Source organism: Eublepharis macularius, chromosome 4, assembly GCF_028583425.1.
Source record: "Eublepharis macularius isolate TG4126 chromosome 4, MPM_Emac_v1.0, whole genome shotgun sequence".
NCBI classification, from domain to species: Eukaryota; Metazoa; Chordata; class Lepidosauria; order Squamata; family Eublepharidae; genus Eublepharis; species Eublepharis macularius.
The window spans coordinates 163,957,000-163,981,813 of NC_072793.1; the positions used below are offsets into that span (position 1 = coordinate 163,957,000).

Genomic DNA, 24,814 nt, shown 5'->3' on the forward strand with positions numbered 1-24,814 from the left:
TTGTTCTGTATTTTCAGATTGGAATTGTAAGATGTTAATACTGTAATAACTTTACTAAACATTTTTTTAAGGAGGTGCTGTGTTTCTTGCTACTTTTCATAAACGTATCATTGGTTTGATTATAGTTATATTTTGGTAACCACATACATTAGTATTTGATTTCCTTTGCTATTTGAGGAGTAGTGTGGTGACGGGATAGAATGTCCATCCAACTCCAGAGAACAGGGGGGACTGGACACTGAAATTCCGGGGGAGGAACCTGGAGGTTCACTGTCTTCTCCTGAGAGGCCAAAATCAGGGAGGCATTTGTTTTCTTGGTGTTGGAAGGCGATTAAAGCAAAGTTCACACAAACATGTAGAAATCAACATCTCAGCACCTCTCTGTCTCCTATTCCATCCTGCATTATGTTATTTCCTTCATGAGTGATTAGCAAGTTGAAAAAGAAGGGCAGTGGGACCCAAAGTTAGGAATTTGCTTTCCATTTCAAAATGAGCTGAGGTGGAAGAGGGGGAAGAAAGAGATCAATGGTGTGTATGTGTGTGTGTGTGTTGGTGCTGCATTTGTACTTCTGAGCTCTTTCCCTCTTTCAGCCTTAATACTGATAACATTTCCCCCCTTCACTCTCATATCAAATCATTTCACTAAGAATCTTCTTCCAGTCCATCTTTACCGGACTTGAAAATTCTGATGGAACTAGAACTATAATGGTTATTTTTAGACGTGATTCCCTCTGTCCTTCCTTGTGAATAAATCCCTTTGATCTCCGTGGTGCACAGTTCCGAGTAAGTCCACAGAGGAACAGGTTGCAGGAAAGATTGTCGATTTCTTTTGAGGAACAGCTCTGGGACTGGATTGACTGCAGTGCTGAGGGGGTGTAGTATTTGTCTTCAGATCGAATCCCCCACCCCTGGGAACAAAATAGATAAGGCTTCTGTTGAAGGGTCCGTCCTGGGCTTCACATGCAATAAGTAAGGGCAGGTACAAGGGTGGAGAGGGGTGGGATGCGGCTGGTTATGGAGGCTCCTCTGCCCCTGCTGGGGTTTGTGTCTTCAATGCATAGCCCAGCATTGAGCAAAACTGCAGAAAAATAAAATGGTTTGCAATCATCTCCCTGCCCAAGTATGCCCCCATATCTGCTCCAGTCTGTCTCCCTAACAAAGAAAAAAAGGGGGCCATGGTCTGAAGTGAACAACAACAACAAAAACCCACCGTGTCTAACCACTATGCAATTAAACTGCACCTCTGTTCAATCTTCAGTATACGTTTTATTAAAATGTATGTAATTGTTATTTTTCATAACATTCCCAGGAACATCATATTACACAAACTTACAGATTACTATATTGCCCCGCAGTGTAAACAATTGCTAAAGCAATTGGTCTGGTAATGCTTCCCGCTTATAATGAATTACACAGACATTTGATTATGTAAACTACACTCTTGATGTTACAATTGCAGAAATGTGCTAACTTAACAGAAAATAACCTCTTTGGATGTATGAACGCCTTAATCTCCATTGCTAACTCACAAACTGAACAGCTACCATATTTAAAGTGTCCCATGGGGCCAACCTGTTCCATTTTATTACTCCTTACATCTGATCTGACTAACGTGTCTCTTGTTTTTCTAAAGCCAATACGGTGTATACTGTTGCACCCTGGTATCTCTGAAATCAAGTGCCAGTATTTATAAATAACCCTTTTAATAGATTCTTCCATACTAGTATATTGAAAAGCACACATTAAAAAACCTTAAACTGTCTGGGGCTTGTCTTTGAGGAAGACTTCTCTATCCACTAAAAGAGCTCTACATCTGGCTCCCTGAATAATCTCTGATGGGTATCCTCTATTAATAAACTGCTTAACCATTCTATTGCATTCTGTAGTGAAATCCCCTTTATCTGTAGAATTCCATTTGATTCTAAGAAACTGACCATATGGCAATTTATTTTGTAAATATGGTGGATGAAAGGATTTATAATGTAAATATGTATTCCTATCCATGGGCATAATGAAGGTCCTCACAGTGTTTGTTCTTATTGCCCAGTCTGTCTCCCAAGGATGTTCAGTCCTGGCATATGGGAGTTCTAAGCACCGCAAGAGGTGGGTGAAGAACAGCACCCAAAATCAGCAGTGGGGTAGCCATTCCTGCGGCCAGGGCTTCAGACAGTGGAGCAGAAATGGCAGAGCAGTATTATCTTTGCTGAGTTTAAGGAGCCCTGTGGCACAGAGCAGTAAGCAGCGGTACTACAGTCCAAGCTCTGCTCATGACATGAGTTCGATCCTGGCGGAAGCCAGGTTCAGTTAGCCCACTCATGGTTTTTTCAGCCTTCCATCCTTCCAAAGTCGGTAAAATGAGTACCCAGTTTCCTGGGGGGGTAAAGTATAGATGACTGGGGAAGACAATGGCAAACCACCCCGTAAAAAAAATGTCTGCCAAGAAAACATTGTGATGTGACGTCCCCCTATGGGTCAGTAATGACTCGGTGCTTGTACACCTTTACCTTTAAGTCTACTCAGAAGTAAGCCCCCCAGTGGTGCTTACTCCAAGATGAGCGAGCATAGGATTGAAGAACTGGTAATCATTAAAAGTTTTGTGCCATCTCTCCACTCCCCCCCACCCCCGCCCCAGGAGTTTGAGCCTTTATTGAAGCCGTTCACAACTTTATAATTTTCAAAAAAGGAAAAGGATTTTACAAGGGTAATCTGAGATGTGACAAGAGAGGTCCCCATTTTCTTGAGTGGAGAAAGAAGTGTGAACAGATTTTCCCACAAAGCTGAAGTTGGTTCCCGGTTCCCAGTTTCTTAATCGCAGTTCTTATTTCCAAAGCCAAATAAAAATATTGTGGGTTAAATTTAAGATTCTAAAGGATGCAAAGGAAAGAGGTTTGGTTCTACCAGATTGGAGATGATATTTTGCTGCTGTCTGCTTTGGATGAAGGAATGAATACTGTTAAAAAATAGAAGACTATTGGACCTTGAAGGGCACGACTTAAAATTTGGTATCTATGGTATGACAAAGTTAAGACCAATGCAGAGTTTAATAATCATTGGCTGCTTCCACACATGTTGGATAATCCACTTTCAATACTCTTTAGTGCACATTTGGAACTGCTTTTCCATGTGTGGAACAAAAAATCCACTTCCAAAGGATTGCTAAAGTGCATTGAAAGTGCATTATTCAACGCGTGTGGAAATGGCCATTATGTAAGGCGTGCCATTTTGAGAGTATGGAATAAATACAAACCTAGGTTGTGTTCGAAAATACCTCTCTGGTTGTCATCACAAGAAGCTCATTTTAGAAGGGAAATGGTGAGCCCACCTAAATGGTTAAATTATCATGACTTATTGCAATTTTTTCAAGGCCAAGTTAAAATTAAATCAAGAGAGGACTTAGCAGCAGAAGAGCACACTTGCCAGTGGTTTCCCTATATGCAAATCTAGGAGAGATTTAAATTAGACAAGAATCATTATGACTCTGAGCAATCTAAAACTGAATTTGAAATTACCCTTTGTACAAATGATGAACATGTTATTTGTAAAATGTATAAACTTTTGTTGAAGTTTGAGACGGAAGAAGAGCAAGTAAAAGAATGTATGATTAAATGGGCATATTAACAAATGATTAAATGACATATTAACGGAGCAATGGGAAAATATGTGGACAAGAGGGTTGAAATTTACATTAAGTTCTAGTATTAAAGACATTTTTTACAAAATGATGTATTGTTGGTATATGACTCCTGAAAAATTGTCTAGAATGTACAACGGGGTGTCAAATGTATGTTGGAAATGTGCTAAACAAGAAGGGACATTTTTTCATATATGGTGGACATGAAAGAAAGCAAAGGGTTTTTTGGTTACAGATACAATTATCAATTCAGAAGATTTTGAAGATTAAAATTCAGTTGAAACCAGAGACTTTTCTGTTGGGAATAATGGACAGCCAGTTGGAAAAAAGCTTTAGAACTTTGTTTTTATACTTTATTACGGTGTCAAGAGTGCTTTATGCACAAAAGTGGAAAACTCCAACATTGTCTACAGTGGAGGAACGGTGGACAAAAGTTTTGGAGTTTGCGTCAAAGGCAAAACTTACTGCATTGATTAGAGAAAGGACATTAGTTAACTTCTTGACTCAATGGAAACTATTTATAGACTTTTTGCATGAAAGGGATAACAAGGATTTGATGACATCTGGATTTATGGATTAAGAAACATGAACAATAGAAAAAAAGAGGGATTTTGTGAATAACCTAGAATAAGTGTGACTCTAGAAATGATATATACTTGTTGCGGAGAAAATCGGAACTCAACCTGTAGTGTAATTTAGAGGTTTTTTCTTTTTAATTATATAGATATATGTATTGTTAGTGTGTCTTATGTTTAGAATGTTGTGTTTTTTTCTTATTCTCTGTTTATTGTTTATAGCTATTATGTTGTGGTTTATAGTTTAAATAAAGAAAATTCTATCCCCAAAAGAGTTCTGGAGAACTCAGAAGCTTGGTCTTAATAAAAGGTATGATACTGATTTTGCATCCTTTGTCTGTTTTCCCATATAAAAAAGTTTGCCTGGCTCTTACCTTCAAAAGGAGGTGGCGGGAGTTGTATAGTTTGGACTTTGGATTAACACACTTTGTTTCAAAAGAGCACTACTACACCTGCTAAGTATTTGGTGGCTTGCTTATCAGTGAGATAAGGTCTGAGACTAAAACGTTTGTTTCTGGACAAACAGAAGGAAACAGAAGCTGTCAAATATGAGCTGGCAGCTAAGAGCAACGTTAAAATTGGGAGTCTGTCTGAGGTGCTTGCCCCAGGGTGAAGAGTGAGGGGTTCTACAGCCAGATCCTATGAAGGGAAAACCATCTTGTTTGACTTGCTCAGACAAACGCTGATCTTCAGGTAAGGTAATTCTGAAATCAAATCTCAGTAAAAGGGATCTTTCTCCCCTCCCTCCCAAGTGTCTCTGCTGTGAGAAAGAGAATAGCTTCCCATCAATTATTTAATTCTGAAATCAAGTCTTAGTAATCTGTTTATCACAGTGGCTTCCAGTGACTTAGCTAGCTTTTGAACCCCCTACCTTCTTTTGCCTCATTCCCACAGACATTGATTTGATACTGAAGGAACAGATTCTTCCCAGCATGTGTGTGAGTGCCAAGTTATGGCCCAGTCATTGTCTGTTAATTAGAAAAAAGCTAATTAGGAGCCAGTGTTTGTATCTTACCATAGATCTTCCTCAATAGAAAATTGTTTATAAAAGTCAGTATTGTGTAATCGGCACTCCTCCGTCTCAGATGGAGGGTCTTATTCGTCGCCTGATGGGGTCTGCCAGGGACTGAATTTGGGTTGCCAACTGCCTGGAGCAAAAAAAAAATGCCTTGCCCCTTTAATGAAGGGTTACCTCCAAGCTACGAAAAGCTTCAGCTGCCCATTCCCAAATATTAAACCTCAGTTAAAGGCGCTGGACATTTCCCTCCAGGACTGTTGGCTACCTAGAATTGAACCTGAGCTCTTCTGCTTGCAAACTGTGCCCCAAACCCATCTCCAGCCTTTAGGTTCTCTGAATGAAATTAGCTGGTGGGTGTCTTGTCACCATAAAAATTCGTTTCTGTCTTATAAGAGAGCAGTCATTTGTGAAGGTGTGGGTGGAATCAAATCTAGTGATACGGTGAGGTCATGATGTGTTGTTTGTGGCCAGTAAGTCAACATAGTAGACAGAGGCATCCATGGAAGAGTGATTCTTCCCCTTGCGGTGTGCAAAAGCACCAGGGAGGCACATTCTCTATCCCCTGCAGTAAACATAGACTTCATGTACACGCACATCACAAGTTCACGTAAACATACAGATATATAGGAGACATCTCATTGCAGACAGCATCTTCCTCCACATGCATACCTAGCACAGAACGCTTGTTAACTAGAACTGGGTGCGTCCAAGCAGAGGCGCGGCTGCCTGAGAGGAACGTAAATACGAGGCTTGTTGATTTAAGAGATGGGGTTTTTTTGTTGGTAAAGAAATCTATTCTGTGAGAGGGAAGAGGTGTGAAAACATTCTAATTAGGAGATGATGAGAGCACATATTGCTCTCTTGGGGGTTGGGAGTGGGGGAGAGAGAGGTGCTGGCTGAGCTGGGCCCAGATATATGGTGTGGAATCTGCAAGAGCTTGTAGGGGGTACTTCACTTTTCCCTGTATCCTTTTCCCCAGAGTATTTCCTCTTTCCTTCCTACTGGCAGCCTCCATATGCTCATCTTCCCCTACATCCTTCTGTCCTTCAAACCCACTAAACAACTTTCCTTTTATCTACCCCCATCTTCATCTGTACTTTTAATTTTTTTTTCATTTATGTAGTAGCAAAGAGCAAGAGTCCAGTAGCACCTATAAGACTAGCAACATTTGTGGTAGGGTATGAGCTTTTGTGAGTCACAGCTCGCTTCTTCATTTATATACTGCCTTTCTCCCTAATGAAGAACCAGAGCAGCTGACATCATTCTCCTTGCCTCTGTTTTATCCTCACAATAACCCTGAGAAGTAGGTTAGGCTGAGAGTGTGTGATTGGATCAAAGTCACCCAGTGAGTTTCTACTGCAAGAGTAGTGATTTGAACCTGGGTCTCCCACATCCTACCCTGAGACTCTAACAGCTATACCACACTGGTGGGGTGAGAGAGGAAGGGTGGTGTTCAACAGTAGCAAGCAGCTAAGTTTGGGTGAGTCATGTAAGTCTTGGGCCTGGCTCCAGTGAGTCTTCCTTGACAGGCCCTGCCCCTTACCCCTGCCTTTTACTGACAGAAACAAAGCTTGGAATACAGCCTGCTGAGGGCATCTGATTAAAGTTACAGATGCTCCTTTTGTCATTTTAAGTTTTTTTTTAAACCTCCAAATATATATATCAGATTTTTCTCCAAACTCGAGGCATTTTTCAGATGTGTAAAAAGATCTGTATTGTCCATTGTCAGTTCCAGTCTCCAGATTTAAGTATTTTCAAACCAGGGCCACTTGGCTATTAGTATATAAGGTAATAGGGTTGCCAGCCAATAGCTGGCAACCAGTGGGGGGCAGGAGGCAATGGTGCCGTGCTGGTACCACCATGTTGCTTCTGGCACATAGTGGAAGTGATGTCACATTGCTGGCATGATGTTGATGTGATGTTCTAAGATCTGGGGAAAACTCTGGTAAAAAACAGTTTTGCTGAAAACTTAGAGCATCGAGTTAACATCACACCAAGGATGTGACATAACTTCTGAGTATTCAGTGGAAGTGGCACCATGGAAGTTCCTATTGCTGGCTTTTAGCAGGCCAAAGAGCAATGAACAGGGAGAGCAAGAGCTCTCCTACTGAAGCAGGAGGCCTGGTCTCCCTAGTAAACAAAGGGATCACAGTAGAACAGACAGAAGTATTTAACCTCTTTGCTAGCTCTGCTCCTCCCACGTCCAGTACCTATGTGCTGGCTGCAAAGAGATGTTGCATTGTCCTTCACTCCCAACACTACTAACACTTTTTCACTTGCACTCGCACATACCTGGGAATCCTTGGGTTGACCAGTATAATCAAGAAGGCAGTTGCTTCATATTCTGATGTGCCTTGGATCTCCCCTTTTTCATTGCATTTGTTGTGCATGATTTCTCATGCTCTGCTCTGCCTCCCGCTGCTGATCCCCTCTAGCCCACTGAGGCTTCTGCTGTCCTCAATGAACTCTGCTCCGTAGCTGCTGCAAATAGCACACTCAGTGAAGAGAAGAGATTTGTGACCACACCACCTCTGGAAGAGGAACAAGCGCTGCTACCAAGCATGCGCAGAGGAGTCCAGAAACATGGCAGAAGCAATAGACATCCCATCCCTTCCGTGGATGCTGTTGACAATCCACTGAAAATCAGCTCACAGGTGACTGATGGATTGCAGTTCTGCCCACCCTTAGTAGGAGAAACATAATTATATTTACAAGATCACTTAAAGGAAATTTTACAACTTGGCTTCTTATTGTATTGTTGGGGCGGGGGGTGGGGGGAGTTACCTATTCCACAGCGGCCGCTTGATAAACTGAGGGCAAATTATCTCTTCCAGATATGAGAGGGACTGAGTGACTCAGCCAGCAGGTCTTGCAATGGAAAGAAAATCTGGGAGAACCTTGAAAACTTCTACTGTAGAGAAGACTCTGTGGGAACAAGAAGGTACGGGGGACAGCTCAGGGAGGGTAACAGTCCCAAGTGTCAAATGAATTAGGTGAAGGTGATCTCTATGAAAATGGTTGAAATGTGAGAAAATTAAATCAAGAGGGAAAGGACGCTGAGAACCAATATAAGAGCTAAAACGTTGGATCCTGCCTCTTTACACAGCTAAGCACAGAGCTGGATGATGTTTGGAAGGTGCTGCACTTAACTTAGCAGAGGTGTAGAATTCTGACCAAAGGTCCTTATTAGCATAGCTTTCTCATTTTGGAGAACTTCAGAAATAAAAAAACTGCCAAGGTTTATCATGATTGGTTGACATTCTTCTATTGATTGAAAAGATCCCCTCTGGTCAATATTCCTGTTTCCTCCATTTACATCTAAAACCGTAAGAAGACCTCTGCCAGATCAGACCAAAGATCTCTCCCAACCAATGTGCATAAAGTGCCACCAAGTTGCAGCCAACTGATGGCAATCCAATCGGGTTTTTAAGGCAAGAGACTAACAGAGGTGGTTTGCCATGTCCGGCCTCTGCATAGCAACATTGGGCTTCCTTAGTGGTCCCTCATCCAAGTACTAACCAAGGTCTACCCTGCTTAGCTTCTGATGAGAGTGGGCTAGCCTGGGTTATCCAGGTCAGGGCTAGGCATCAATACATGTATTCAAATCCTATAGTTAAAGTGGCTTCCGTCCCTTGTATCTTTCATTCCAGTTGCCAACCAGACTGGAAAAGCCTTATTTCCTACTGCTTGGGTACTCTTCCTACCTGGTTTTCTCAGAGGCGTGTTGTTCTTGGGGAAGGGCTGTCATTCTTGGTCTTGAGGAGGAGCTGTGGCTCAGTGGAAAAGCCTCTGCTTTGCATGCAGAAGGTATCAGGTTCAATCCATGGCATCTCCAGTTAATAAACTGGAGTGGGTGATGTGAAAAGCCTCTGCCCGAGACCCTGGAGAGCCACAGCCCATCTGAGTAGACAAACCTGACCTTGATGGACTGGTGATCTGATTAAGTATCAGGCAACTTCAAGGGTGTTCACTAAAGTCTGTGAACAAAAAAATTCCCGCCAAATATTCCTCCCTATTAAAATGCCTATCTTTTTGAAAAGTGTATGTAAAAGTGTTTTCTTTAAAATGGCATTACAATGCGTATGATATTACAATTATAATTTACTAAATAACAAAACAAAGATAACTTTCTGGGATTCAAGTGAGAGAGAGTGAGATCTTAAGAGTCTGAGGCTCCATTCAACTGTATCTAGTCCACCCCCCTGCCTCAGTGTAGGGAACACAAACCTAGAACATCCATAGCAAGGTGCTTGTTCAGCTTCAGCTAGAAGATCTCCAGTGAGGGAGAACTAGCCCACCAGCTAGGTGACTGGTTCCACTGTCAAACTACTTTTACTATTAGGAAGTTCATCATAATGGTCAGCTGAGGTCTGTCCTCTTGGAGTTCTAGATGACAGCACATTTCCAACCCAAGCAGACAACAACATGGCTAAATTGTCCCCTGGTGCCCAGGGCTGCTCTGCCCTTTGTCCAGAGAGGCTGATTCTGTTCCTGTAACCCTCCCACCTTCTTGGAGAACTAATCTGAATCTCTGTCTTTCTCGTTGGTTTCTTTTTCTGTTCTGCAGTGAATGTGACTCTGGACCAAGAAACTGCAAATCCTCTCCTTATCTTATCTGAGGATCTGAAGAGTGTGAAAAGAGGAGACAAACTACAGTTCCGGCCTGACAACCCTGAGAGATTTGAGATTGTGTCCTGTGTGCTGGGCTGTGAGGGATTTACCTCAGGAAAACATTATTGGGAGGTGGAAGTAGATGTGGAGGAGGAACAGGTAGTGGGTGGCCTAGGCTGGGCTGTGGGGGTTGCCAGAGAGTCTGTGAGGAGGAAAGGGTTGGTATATGCTTGCCCCAGGGAGGGGATCTGGGTTGTGGGTAAAGTAATGCCTTATGGGTTCTTGGCTTTTACCTCTCCTGAGGATAATGTTTTGATTCTGAGCCATGAGCCCAAGAAGATCCGAGTTTCTCTGGACTATAAAAAGGGACAAGTGAATTTTTTTGATGCTGATACAAATGACTTAGTCTTCACTTTCCTCTCAGCCTCATTTTCTGGGGAGAAGTTACACCCTTATTTCCGGATGGAATGGTTAGGCCAGCTGAAATGCTGCCACACGTCCCTCAGGCACCATGAATCCAGGCGAGCGTCTCCTGACCCCAGCTGTTCTGAACTGGAAATGTCCTACTGTAGGTCTGTACAGTGTGGCAGGATGCCTCAGGCCAAGTCACCGACTCCCTCTGCTGATCTACTCTGTGCAACTCACCAGCCACCCTGCACAGAATACACTGAGAACAAGGAACTGGAATCCCCCAACATCACCGAATTTACGCAACATCCTGGCTCAGTCCGGCATGAGCAATCCATTCCTCACTCTGCAGGTTGTGTGGGAGCGAAGCCAGCAGCAGAGACCAGAAGGGCTAAAGAAAGGCAGGACTACAAGGAGGAAGTGGAGGAGGGTCCCCTTTTAAATATTAAGGACACCTCTTCTTTGGGGGTAGGAGGCAACTTACGACCCAGGAGAGCAGAGGGAGAGGATGGGACAAGGGTAGCACCTGTGGTGGCAGTGGCCAGGGAATTCCACTCCCAGAATGAGGATGTCCCCCTCTTCAGTCTTGGGGGTAGTTCTGGGGAGAAGTGGGAAGGAATGCTCATCCAAGCTAGCACTAGCCACAAAGAGAAGGGAAGGGGGGGCTCTCTGAAGGAGAAGGGAGAGAGTGCAAGTCACAAGGAAAGAAACTCTTGGCTCAGCTCCGAGAATTATCCTTTATTTGCCTTGATTTCTTTCCTTTCTATATTAATCATAGCCATCTATGATTTACTGTCTTAAGCACAGATCATGTACTCATTAAAGCAGAAACATCATTTTGCTTACAGGAGTTTCCAAGACTCGGGTTCTGTTTGCCCCAAGACTCCTTTTGGCACCATAGACATAGAGCAGAACCACAAGTGACAAAAGGCACAGGTTGGACACTTGTCAGCTTCCCTCAAGTTTTGATGGGAAATGTAGGCAGCTTGGCGGAATGTTGGAAAAGTGACAGTTGAAAAGTCCATTGGACAGCAGTCAGAGCGAAGCTGCGAGACCAGGATGCCTACATTTCCCATCAAAACTTGAGGGAAGCTGACAAGTGTCCAATCTGTGCCTTTTGTCACTTATGGTTCAGCTCTGAGTTCCAAGTTGGGTTGCCAACTCTGGCTTGGGACATTACTGGGGGAGTGGTTCCTGGGAAGTAGCTCGGTGGGGATTGGATGCCATAGAGCTTGCTCGCTGAAGCTGCTATTTGCTCCAAGGGAATGAATCTGTAGCCTGAAGATCAGCTTTAATTCCGGGAGAACTCCAGGCCCCACCTGGACATTGGCACCCCTAGTCACAAGCTCTCCACAAGACATATTGGTGCCCCGCCCTCACTGTAGAATGTTGCGAAATGTGTGAGAAGGTATTAGTATCTCTGAATAGTGCAGGGTACTAAAAGTAGTATCTCTGCACAGTGCAGGGATGCTCTAAAGCTAGCCCAGTCATCTCCTTACCTTTGAAATGCAACACTTTGAGCCAATTGACAGTAAATGTTAACTAGGAATGAGAAAGAAGGGGAAGTGAAAGAAATATTGCAGCCCCACCTCTGAGCACATCTCGACTTCTGCAATCGAATTCCTTCAAGAAGAGTAGATCATATTCTTGTTAGTCCCCGAAGCTTACCTAGCCATGGCACCTCTGGACCGAAAGCATGCTTTTTATTTTTATGCATGATTACTGCCATCTGTCAAGCCTCAGACTTGCGTTCAGTGTCTGGTGGGCCTCCCCAAAACAAGTTTCTTTCTCCAGCATAATGAACCCTTGTTCTGCGGCTACTTTGGTAGTAGTTATTGGTTAGCTTCTGGGCTCAGTTCAAAATGCTGGGTCTTACCTTTTAAGCCTGGAACCCATATGTGGCCCTGTTTGGTGAATAACCCCCATGTGAGACTAGAGAATAGAGCTGTCAGCCGCTGGGGGTGATATAGTGAGCCCTTGGGTTTGCATCAAGGATTGCAAGGAAGTTATTTATGGTTTTGTTTATGATTTTGTGCCAAGCTGTTCTTTCCAAGACTAGGATTTTTTTTTTAAAAAAAGAACAGAAAATGATGTGAACGTGTCAGAAACAGCATTTGGCCTAATTAAAACAGGCAATGTAAAAATTGCTTGCTAGGCAGAATCCTTGTTTCCCAACATCAACCAAAACCCCTAGAAATAAAAACAGAAGTTAGTCAGAAAAGAAAACTCTTTCAAACCAGATTTTTTAGTGTCAGTTTCTACTTCCGTATATTTTCAAAGATCAGCTCTGAAGGGGAGCTGATCTCGCCTTTTCCTTTTGGATTGGCCACTCTAGGAGGGTTGTATGTGTCTGAGACCCTTCAAATAGCTGCCCTAAAAAAACAGGGTCTGCAAAGCTGCCTCCAAGCAAACCACAAGACGTCAGAGAAAGGGCCCCTGCAGGCCTCCAGACCACAAAAGTACACCTCAGAGTCTGAGCTATGATGGCCCTTGTGTTGGCCTGGCCTTTGTCCAGATGAGCAACAATTGCTAAGATCTCTGTGGTGGTCGCTAATTGTAAAAGGCAAGGGGCCACCCGCAAGGCCTCTGAGCAGAGCCATCGAGGAAAGGCACAACTGCCTTCTGGCCAGTGTGTTTCCTTCCAAACCACAGTATCTGCTCGCTTTTCTAAAAAAGTGGCAGATGTATTCATGAGGTATATCACTGTACTAAACTGGAGGATGGCGCTCAACTTCAGTCACCTCCTGAACCCTAGACACACACACCATATACTAAGGCCGGCAGTATCCTAGCAAGTTTTCAAACAAATTCCCCCTAAATAATGCCTTTTATTTGCCCATCCTGCAACTAGGCTTATAAGCACAAACATGGATCCGAAAGTCATCCGATCTGGCCCTTCTAGAATAGGATTGCTAGCCTCCCTTACCTCCAAAGTGGAGGACAGGTGATCACGTTGCAACTGTGGGGGCCTGGTCTGGCTGCTTTGCACAAGCGTGCACTCCAGAGGCCCCAATGACGTCACTTCCAGTCAAAAAATGAAAGTGATGGGGTCTCAGCAGGGGCAAAATTGGCCCCAAACAGCATTTTCACTATGAGGATTTGGCCTGCTGAGACTGCATAGTTTCTGGTTTACCACCAGAAGTGCATCAAGGCCTCTGGTCTGTGCACACATCATTTCCCCATCTGCTCCAGTGGCTCCTAGCCTACCTCCCCCCCCTGTTGGCCAGGGGGGCAAAACATGGGGGCACGGGATCCCTATTCCCAAATACGAGGCTAAGCCATCAATCTATCAAACCTAAAACCTCCTTTCCCTGGATCCTCCTTTGCAATTAGGGTTGCAAAGTTCCCTTACTCTCTTGGCCGGAGGGGAGGGGGACTTGTCATGTGCCTCTTGGACAACTTTGTGTGCATGCAAAGCACACGTGCGATTCTGACAAGGTGCAACGATGTCACTTCTGGGAGTGATGTCATTGCACAGAGCCTAGGAATGCTCCCAGGCTTTGTCCTGGACTGATTTGGGCCCCCAAACAGGCCAAACTGGCCTGGTGTGAAGTCTGGGACCACTCCCAGGGCCTTCACAATGATGTCACTACTGGAAGTGATGTCATTGTGACCTGCTGGCAGCACACCCCGGAAGGCCTGTTCCTGCGCCTTTCCCCCTGCTGGCCAATTGGTGGGAGGAAGAGGAGGCTGGGAATGGGAGAACCCCCTCCAGGGGACCAGCAACCCTATTTGCAATCTACACCATTGTGTGTGTGCTACAAGGTATACTTAAGGGGGACAAATTAGGAATGCCAGACCCCTGCTGGGGGTGGGGGATCCCTGCCCCCCCACAACCCGTCCCTGCTTACCTGGCCAGCAGGGGGAGTGCATCTTCCATGCACTCCCCTGCAGTGCTGCATGCTCCACTGCACTGCAGCCGCCTGGGTCGGGCCTGTTTTGGCCCGGATCGGGCCCAGATTGGGGCCGCTGTGGAGTGTGGGAGCACTCCTGCACTCTGCAGCAGCCTGAAACAGGCCCATTTTTACTTCGATTGGGCCCGTTTTGGGCAGCTGCTCCACAGCAGCTCAAAACAGGCTTGATCCGCACCAAAACGGGCCAGAAACAAGCCCAATCTGGGCTGGAATTGGCACATTTTGGGCCACTGTGGAGGGCAAGAGCACTTCTGCACTCCACAGCATCCTCAATCCGGGCTCCTGTGGAGCATGGGCACACTCCCAGGGGCCGCGTGATGATGTCACTTCCCGGAAGTGATGTCATTACGCTTGCAGGTAGCAGGTTATCACAGGTATGGCCAGAAATGTGAGGGAACAGTTATTGGACTTGAATAACACAATAACATGGCCTTGTGTAGATCACAGAAGCTGTCTAATACATATCAATAGGTAGTATGTGTTGAGGCCCAGGTGCTGAAGAATTTGAGATAGCAAGAACGTCCAACTTCAGAGAAGCTAAGCTATAGATTGAAAATGGGATGTATAAGTTGAGGGTCAACAGATATTCCTATGTATGAGAAACCTGTATGGTGTTTGAAGTTACTTATAAGATAACTAATTAGTCAAGAATGAGCAACCTTATCAAGTGTGACAGTTACCTATTGTTAGGAGATGAAAACATATAAATATGGGAAACTGAAATGACTGGGAGCATCTTCTCAGAGGGGTTCATTATTTTGTGACCTGCTTATCTTTGGGCTGAGACACTTTTATGAACTCATGCAATTACTCTCCTTGAATTATTTGTGTTGCGATAATGGATAGTATAATATTTTGCTGATTTAGTGAATGTTAAAAGTGTAATAAATATGTTTTAATAGATTAAATGGAAGCAGATTTTCTAATAGTATCAATTTTGTACTAGATCCACAACAAACCTAAAATGCTACTGAGGTGTACCTCTGGCCAGGAATTAAATTATCTGATATAGGAAAGTCAACTAGACCCCTGGGGCTTCTTAAATACATATGATTATACCTGAATGAGGCTGACCAGAGTCATCCAGAATAAGGCGATATGAAAGGTCTTTCTCTGCCTGGGGCTTTGAAGAGGTACAGCCAGTGAAAATAGACAATACTGAACTCGGATGAATGGTAGGACTTCACATAATGCAGCTTCGTGAAGGAGAGATGAAAATGAATGACAGTTCTTTTTCTCTTTTTATCTAGCCTGGTCTGGTCATTGCATGCTTATTTTCTGTTTCTCTCTTAACCACATATGTGGCGTCCACCTAGCCAGGCTACTTGCTGTATGGTGTCAGAGACTGTTTTGTGGCCATATCTTCTGCAGAAAAATTAAAAACTGGAGTTTAGATAAAGATAAATGGTTTCTGTGAAGGGGGCTGAAGTAGGTTTTTTCTTGCATTGTCCGGAAGCATGAGGTAAGGCTAGCTGCATTTGCAGGACCCAAAATGGACAAGATGACTGAAGAGAGGAAATGGATGAATGTCCCACTCTGAGCAAGGAAGTAGGTGGGGATGAAAACACAAAATGACCTTTTGGCTTCTTGAACATGTTGATGGTGTCCATGTAGGACAGGAGACAAGTCCATACCTTAAGAACTAAGAATTCAGAGCGTCAGTGGAGAGCCAGTTTGGTGTAGTGGTTGAGAGCAGTGAGACTTTAATCCGGAGAACCGACCTTGGGTCAGTCACAGTTCTCTTAGAGCTCTCTCAGCCCCGCGCACCTTGCAGGTTGATTGTTGTGGGGATAATAATAACAGACTTTGCAAACCACGCTGAGTGGATGTTAAGTTGCTGTCTAACCCACAGTGACTGAGGGTAATTATTAGATTGTATGCTCACTGCCATTATCTTGGAGTTTTTTTTATATTTTGTAATTTTCTGTATTTTATATTGGATTTTATGATGTATTTATTGTGTTGTTTTAAGTTCTTCTATATTTATATGCTTGTATTTATGTGATTGAGATGCTGTGACCCACCCTGAGCCTGCTTGTGGGGAGGGCGGGCTACAGATCTAATCAATCAAATCAATCACAACAGAACTCAGTTCACCTGAAGGAAATGGCAGCTTTGGAGACTGGATTGTGTAGCATCACATTCACATCACAGTGAACTCCCTCCCCTCCCCAAACCCAGGTCTTAAGCCAGAGCTGACAATACTGAGTCAAGGCTAGAGTTATGTTGACAATTCACGTATGTTGTTTTTCCAGGTCAAGCTTTTGGCATAGAAATATTTTCTTCAAATTTCTAATTGTGTGAATGTGCACTTTTTTGAGTCCAGTTTGTTGTCATTGATTCACTAACAAGCTGCTTACTTTGGCACGATTGTTTCTTATAATTACTGGATCTTCTTCCTGGAAAGAGTTATAGGGGAGATCCCAGTCAATGAGCAATCCTGTTTGGGATAACGTTATGATGCCACACACTGATAGAACATTTTCAACTAATATGAAACGGCTACCCCCCACTTCCAATCCAGTGCTTTCCCTTTCCTACCACTTAGAAGAAAGAATTAATCTGCATCAAGGGTGCACCCTAGAAGTGCTGTCTCCTGGCCTCATTAGCTCTAACCCCCCCACCCCCCCAACAAACCCCCAAGAACATCGCCTCCTCCCCGCCTCACAAACAGGAAGCCTCATCTTTCAACTGGGACTGGTTTAATAGACGTCAATCAAAGACAGGAAACTTGATGTACTCCCCTGAATTTCCTTGCCACCTCCTGCCTCCCCCCTCCACAATATGTATTTCACTTCACCGTGTTCCTCGGTCATATGGGTACCATGGATAGCAAAATGATGCAGCTGATGTTTGCTCTGATCACAGGTAAATGGGGGAGGGGGATAATATATATGTGTGGGGGAAGAGTCATTACTCCCCCCCCCCTTTGCGCCTTGCAGAGTGCATTTGTGTGTGTGGACACATACCCGAATTCTCAAATATATGCATATATTACATACAAAGAGTTGCTGGAGGAGAGCGGGCAAGTGGAGGGAAACTCTCTTGATATGTCCTCTCCCCTCTTTCCTTCCCCCCCTCTCCTCCCCCCACCTTTGTCTACCATAGACCTTCTGTTCTGGATACTGCCCCTCTTTTCTGGCTACCAACAATTTTTTATTTGTTTGTCCACACAACATAGAGATACATTGAGAGCCCTCATTAGGGAAAGGCATTTATGGGACAGCAAGGGAATTTAGGAAGGTCTCCCCCAATGCTCCACCCGTCTTTCTAGAGTTGCCAGCATTTTTACTGCTATAGTTACTGTTGAAGATACAGGAGCAGATCCCATAAAGAAAGCTGGCAGGACTACAGAAGGTAGTTATGTTGAATAGGTTTGGTGAAATGTATCCTGGTTAGATGGATCTATACACCCTCTGTTTCTGTTGATTGACAGCAGCCAATTTAGAAGCTGGGAAGAAATTTTTACTCAAGCCAAAATGCCATGTGAAGGTGTGTATGTACTAGATACTGTCGAAGGTACAGCATGAGGGGTTGTATAGAGCCCATTCTATACATCTTTTCTCTCTAGTTGTGGCATCCTGGCAGGTCAACTACACTCCATGCTTTTTCTGTATTTTTAAAAATGTTTTCCTTTTGCAAATGTGGCCGCCAGGATTGCTTCATCGAGAAGAATGGTGTAGTGAGAGGAAGGGACGACGTCAACTCTTTTCTCCCTGCCACTTTCTTACTGGAAAAAGCCAGCTCCGAGCTTCTTTTACGTCTGCTGGGGGGAGAAAGACAGGCACCTGTTTTCCTCATCAGGAATGAAAGCAGCTCTAGGATGGCCTCCCCCCGCCACGCCCGCCCTCCATGAGCAAATAGCAGAAAAGGAAAGGGTTAGGTTCCCTCTCTCTCTCTCTCTCTCTCTCTCTCTCTGGTTCTCCTCAATAAAGCAATCTGAGCAGCTCCAACTGGAAAAGAAGAAAAATGACCTTTGTTGTCTTAATATGTTTTATATTGTGTTGGAATTAAGGATAGAATTTTCTGTTTGGGGGGTGTACATTGGGGGGTCATGACTGGAAACGTATTTTGATATTTTAAAAAATTAAAGTAATAATCATGGAAAGAACCCATAATATATAGTTAAGGCTTGAGGCCTGATCTGTGGAATGCTGGTAGGGAAACAGTCCTGCCTTATGTGAGGGGTTAGAATTGATAGGCTGTGAAACCTTGAGAATGTGCAGAAAGACTGGGTGCATACAGAATTATATGGAAAATATAATAGGGACTGAACATCTTACATTCAGGGTCACCTTACCTTTGAGCAAAAACAGGACCTGACAGGACAGAATAGTGGATAGGTTTTCATGATATTTGCACAACCACATTCTACACAGCTAGTTTGATAGCAAGGGCTGTGCTATATGTGGGAGGTATGATGTTTTCCCAGATACAATACAGGCTTTGAGTGCTCAGCTTATACAGTGCACAGACGTGAGGGAATGTATGTAGACTGACTGCACAGAGAAAAGTTATGATAGTGCAGCAGGTCTGTATGTCTTCCTGTATGCCTTTTCCTTCAGTGCTCTCACAGTTTCTCTGGCCCAGGATCTTGTAGTCTCCCAGTCCAGCTCTGCTCAAGGCATTAGTATGTCCATAATAGCTGTTCATGTTGTATGAGCCTGAGATAGAACAAGGGAGAAACTCAAGAGTTTCCTGATTATATCCTGATTAGCTGCTATTATCGGATGGTTCTGAGAGTGTTTCTGAGGAGGTGTTTCTGAGCGAGATATAACTGGGGGGGGGGACTTAAGAGGTGGGAATGAAGATAGGAATGTAGAGCCAACTAGGAACATGAACAAAGAATGACAAAAGTATTTGGCTCTTTCCTCTATCTCTTACCTCATGCCTTTTCTATCCCCGTTCTTATAGCACCATGGGCTCAGGCCCTTGTCGTCTCCCAGCCCGACTTTGCTCAAGGCATTGAAGGTGGTTCTGTCACCTTGCATTGTTCCTACAACTCTCCCTCCAAGCCAAAGGTTGGAAGTTACCGGTGGGTGAAGGATCCAGGCCTGGTGGTCAAAAACACCTCTCAGGAATTCATGGGAAGAGTGACTCGCCCATCTGACCAGGCCTTCCTCTCAGAGAAAAGAGCAGATATAGAGATACGTTATCTGAGAATTAACGACTCAGGAAAGTATCGATGTGTGGTGGACATCCATGGTCTACAGGAGATTGGATCCTGGATTTTGTTTTTGAAAGGTTTCTGTTGAACCACAGCGACCTTTAAGTCTTTGGTGGAATGTCCTGGTAGATTGAAGTGTTCTCCCACTGGTTTCTGGACGTTTCCATTTCTAATGTCAGATTTGTGTCCATTTATTCTTTTGCGTAGAAGTTGGCTGGTTTGTCCTTTCAAAAACAAAATCCAACGGGAGGCTGCTGAATTGGAATTCATATGCAAATTTGACTCTGTCAAGCGGGGACTGAATAGAGACTATGAATGGTTATCACATTACCACAGGTAACAGATTCTCTTTACAGAGGCGTGATCTGGGGGAGCCCAGTGACGCCTGGTGTGGGCTTTCGGGGACCACAGTTCTCTTTGTCAGATGCAGCTGGCAGGGAGAGCTGTGGTCATCGAGGGCTTATACTACATAGGAATTGGATACCTTCACTGCTACAAACTGACTGCACACCAAAAGGAAATGTTTACATTTCCAAGCAAAGGAATGTTTTGATAGCCTCCATGCTAATTGCATTCTGCCTTCTTGTGATTTATGCCCCCTCCCTTTTTTCTCTCTCTTTCCCCCTCCTCTTCTGTATCTGCCCAGTTTTGATCAGGCATCTGACGAAGAGAACTTGATTCTCGAAAGCTTATGCTATAATAAAATTGGTTAGTCTTAAAGGTGCTACTGGACTCTTTTTGATTTTGCTACTACAGACTAACACGGCTAACTCCTCTGGAGCATGGAATAAGGCTCTGTTACCTTAAGGTGTTCCTACAACTCTACCTGAGCCAAAGGTTAGCAACTACCAATCAAGGCCGGATCTTGGGGGGTGGCAGGGGGGTTGCCTGCCCTGGGCGCCATCAAAGAGGGGGCGGCAAATGGGCAAAGAGAAGAATCCAAGTTCTCCTCCCCAGCAAACAGCCGCTCGTGCCCAGCTCTCCCTCTTGTTTTTTTTTTCTGCCTCAACTCTCAAGAGCAAAGCACACCAAACAGTGGGACAGCCAGCAGAAGGCATGTGCGTGTGAAGGGGGAGGGGAAGGGGAAGGGCTCCACTGCCGCCCCCCCCCCCAGGCCCTGGCAACCAGCAGGCTCCTCCATTTGCTCCATCAAAGAGAGAGCGGCCTGTGCACCGGCAAGGAGGGGGATCTGCATTCGCCTCTCTTCCCAGCAAATAGGCGCTTGTGCCTGGCTCACTCGCTTTTTTCCTGTCTCTGCATGTGCGCACTGCCGCCTGGGATGAGAAGAGCTTGAAGTGCCACCGCGCCAAAAGGTGCGCATGGAGGGGGAGGGGGGGCTCCTCCATCACCCCACCAGCTGGCAGGCACCATTCTATTTGCTGTATTTGCAAATAGAGAGATCAGCACAGAGGGAGATGATCAAACCAAGGCAGGAAGGTAGGGGCGTGGGATACTAATACTAATATACTTTATACTTTTAAATTTAATTATTCCACATAGCACACTTCTATATGCTAAGCTGTTAAATCAATAAAATAAGACATGATTTGTCAGGAAGGTAAGTTAATGAATTGCATACATATCAATTTCCCCCCAAATTTCCCAGGTTATGTAGCAAAAAAAAAAAGGAGGGGGGACCTTTTTCTTATGGCTTCAAAACTTGTGGAAATTTTACACCACTAGTAAGAACAGTCCTTAGCATCCAACCTTATGGTATGGTGGTTGCCAGCTTCCAGGCTGGAAATCTCCCAGAATTAGATCTGATCTCCAGCCAAAAGAGATTACCTCAGGTCAGCAATGTATCAGGAGTGTTTGTCAAGACTGGCTATATTGTCTATTGAAAGTGGTGTGGCAAATACCATAAATTATGATGATGCTGTGAGAAGTTTTGCAGAAAAAAAGCCAGAAAAGTTCACTTTTACTTGAAGTTAAGTAGTTATCTGCATTTTCTCCTAAGGACATGATGCCCTAGCAAGAGAGTTTACTTTTCATATATCTCTACTTTGCATCTGCTGTGGATTCTTTTGGGTGTCAGAAACTTGCCTTGGCTAACCAATAAATGTTATTTTTCTAGAATTAAGAATTTGAATCTATTTTCTTTATTTGGGTAGTGGGCTTCCATTGTTGGAGTTTAAATTTCCCCTGTCATTGTGAGTTCCCTACCACATTTGTCTTACTGGAACATTGACAGCTTGAGCTCGCAATAGCTCTTGTTTTAGGAGAGCCCATCCTTCGCTTGCTCCTCTCCCTTCCAGTATTTTTTGCCATGGAATGACTCTCATCAGGCCTCTGAGTTCCTTAAACTCTGTCTTCCTAATATCTAACATGCATGTCTGCCTATGAACTCCCTTGGCTCCCTACAACGAAAGGAATTCTAGGAGGAATGCTTAGCTAATGATGGATAATATAATGTAAAGTTGTTATTATTAACAATTCATAGAAGTCAACACAATTTATTCTGTGGTTTAAGAGTTATTATATATCTATATTAAAACATTGATCATATATGTATATATAAAGAAAAAATATAAGGGGGTGCCATTTTTCACTTTTGCCCCCCCCTCAAAATATATGTAGATCCGTCCCTGCTACCAGTGGGTGAAGGATCCAGGCCTGGTGGTCAAAAACACCCCCAGGAATTCATGGGGTGGGTGAATTGTCATTATCATTTGTCATTTATGTCATTTATAGTCTGCCTTTCTCACTGAGGCTCAAGGCGGATTACATGGTGTGAAATTAGTGCAATCAGTATCAAGGACATTTCCATAAACAATGTCATAGGATTTTACAAAGACACAGCATTAACAAGGATCCAATACAGGGTTGAGGAATTGCTGGAACAGAACATAATAAATTCTAGGACTGACCTTAGACAACATGAAGCACAGGTAGTATATAGGAGTACATATTCAAAGCAACAGATAATATGCAAGGCAACACAGTGGTGAAGTCTATATGGTCTCTGACTTATTAGCAAAGCATCTGAGACCCCCCTCCCTACAATACTTCCCTCTTGAGTAAAGCTTTTGATGAGAAAAGCATATCTAGAGATAAGGGATCTGAGACCTTCTGACCCTAGGTTGATGTTAGGTCAACAGTTACGGTCTACAGGAGACTTCCTGGAAGGGGACTTAGAGCCAAGCTACAAGTGACGCCTTACACAGGTTGGACACTTGTCAGCTTCCCTCAAGTTTTGATGGGAAATGTAGGCGTCCTGGTTTTACAGCTTGGCTCTCCATTACAGCTGCAAGACCAGGATGCCTACATTTCCCATCAAAACTTGAGGGAAGCTGACAAGCGTCCAACCTGTGTCAGGCGTCTCTTGTAGCTTGGCTCTAAGCATAAAGTGGCGAGAACTATTGAGCTGATGGAGAATTCACAATGCCTGTGTTCCACTGGAGGTAAAGGGGACATAATAGCAAAAGGAAGGGAGAATCAGCTCTCTTGGGTGACTCTCGATTACCGGAGCTGGTTTCTTCAACTGCCGGGGGCATCCCCCGGGAAGGCACCTGCCACTCCAGGACCCACATCATATTCCTGATGGTGCCCTCACTACCTTATGTGTTAGGATATGATAGCCGTATTTTTTGGAGGGCTCTATAGGTGTTTCAACAGTGAGTCCAGTAAGAGCGATCAAGATAGGAATGCTGAGCTGGAAAAGGTGGGCTTTAACGTTTCTAAGTGGCCATGAAGCAAGAGTCCTACCTCTTTAAAAGAAGCTTAATGTGTGGAGACGGGCCTTTGAAGCTTTTCACAGCATGGAGGTCAATAACATCGCCTACTATTTGCTGCTGGACAAATTGGTATTAAATGGACAGCGAGAGGGACTGACTAGTTTAAAAGCTGGCAACCCTAAGTAACAGGGATGCCACCTGCCAGGTGGGACTTAGAGATCTCCCAGAATTGAAACTGGTCTCCAGCCCACAGAGATCAGTTTCCCTGGAGAAATGGCTACTTGGAGGGTGGACTGTATGGCATTATATGCTGCTGACCTCCCTCCCTTCCTCACCCCCCCCCACAGGCTGCACCCTCAAGTATCCAGGAATTTCCCAACATGGATCTGGCAGCTCTATTAAGTTGGCCAGTATTATTATCCCTATATTGCAGATGGGGGAGGTCTGAGGCTGAGAGAGGTAAATTTGGTGCACATGAAAATTTGAACTAGGGACCTTCTAGTGCAGAGCTCACTCTCTTATCCTCTATGCCACATCAACTTCTTTATATCTTTTCCTCATGTCTCTTCCATAATCATTTGCAGTTTCTTGGGCACAGGATCTCGTGGTCTCCCAGCCCAGGTCTGCTCAAGGTGCTGAAGGTGGTTCTGTCATGTTGCGTTGTTCCTACAAGTCCCCTTCAAAGACGAAGGTTGGAAGTTACCAGTGGGTGAAGTATCCAGGCCTGGTGGTCAAAAACACCTCCCAGGAATTCATGGGGAGAGTGATATGCACCTCGGACCAAGGCTTCCTCTCAGAGAAGAGAGCGGATATAGAGATAAGGGAGCTGAGACTTAATGACTCGGGGGTATATCACTGTGTGGTGAACATCCATGGTCTACAGGAGACCTCAGGAAATGGGACTGGACTTCAGGTGACAAAATCAGGTGAGCTGAAGAAAATTCAAGACACTCAGGTTCCACAGGAGGAGAAGTGGAGTATATTAACACCGAGAGGTGGATGTGCAGAACGTTCAGGGTGTTTGAAATTGGGATCTAAAGTTATGGCAAGAGGAATTCCTACTTTATGGAAAGGAAGATTAGCAGTGCAATCCCAAACAGAGGTACATCATAGACTTCAATGGACTTATCTGCTCTGCTTAAGATTGCACTGTTAAACATGTAATGGCACAAGGATGTTTAGGAGCACTGTTTCAGAAACTCAGCAAAAGCAACGGTGCAGATGATGACTGTTCACTCCAGTGATTTGTAAAACATCATCCAACCATAATAATTCCGCAAGTGAACAGAATTATGTGAGTAATAATTCTGTAAGTAGTTCTGTAATTAGTAAGTAATTTTGTAATAATACTGTAAGTAAGTTTCATGGTTTGCTCTTTGCTTTGGTCTGTGTTTTCTCAGACATTAAAAACTCTTGCTAAAAATATCCTCCTGGACAATCCTTTTAATTGGCTTGAGCAATTGATCTATGGTGAATATTGTTTCTTCATCTCATACACATCCTTGTGCAGAACTTGTGAGGAGATGGTCTATAAATGCTGCAGACAAATATAGAACTGTATATTTGTTCCTCCTTGCAGGGATCCAAGGGCTTCCTGGTTTTTGCCAAGTGGCATTTGTTGGTTCAAATTACTTTACTGCTTACATTTAGCTATTGCGGCCAGTAGCCAGTCACAAGACATCCTCCATAAAATTGTTTAATCTATTTACTGTTTTTTAAAAATATATATATACTCCACCTTTGCTCATAAATATCTGTGATGTTAGGAATAAACAACAAGGGACATCCATGACCTTCTGGGGCCCAGTTTTTGAAC

General features: G+C 44.1%; 1 protein-coding gene across 1 annotated transcript in view; it reads left to right on the forward strand.

Moving 5' to 3' along the window:
* The window catches only part of LOC129327749 (zinc finger protein 93-like), a 32,210-nt gene extending 24,284 nt beyond the window's left edge, over nt 1–7,926 (forward strand). Inside the window, exons 10-11 of the mRNA XM_054976508.1 lie at nt 5,101–5,144; nt 7,660–7,926. Of these exons, the coding sequence (XP_054832483.1) occupies nt 5,101–5,144; nt 7,660–7,926 (311 nt within the window). The remainder of the gene's footprint in view (nt 1–5,100; nt 5,145–7,659) is intronic.
* Nucleotides 7,927–24,814: the final 16,888 nt, after the last annotated feature.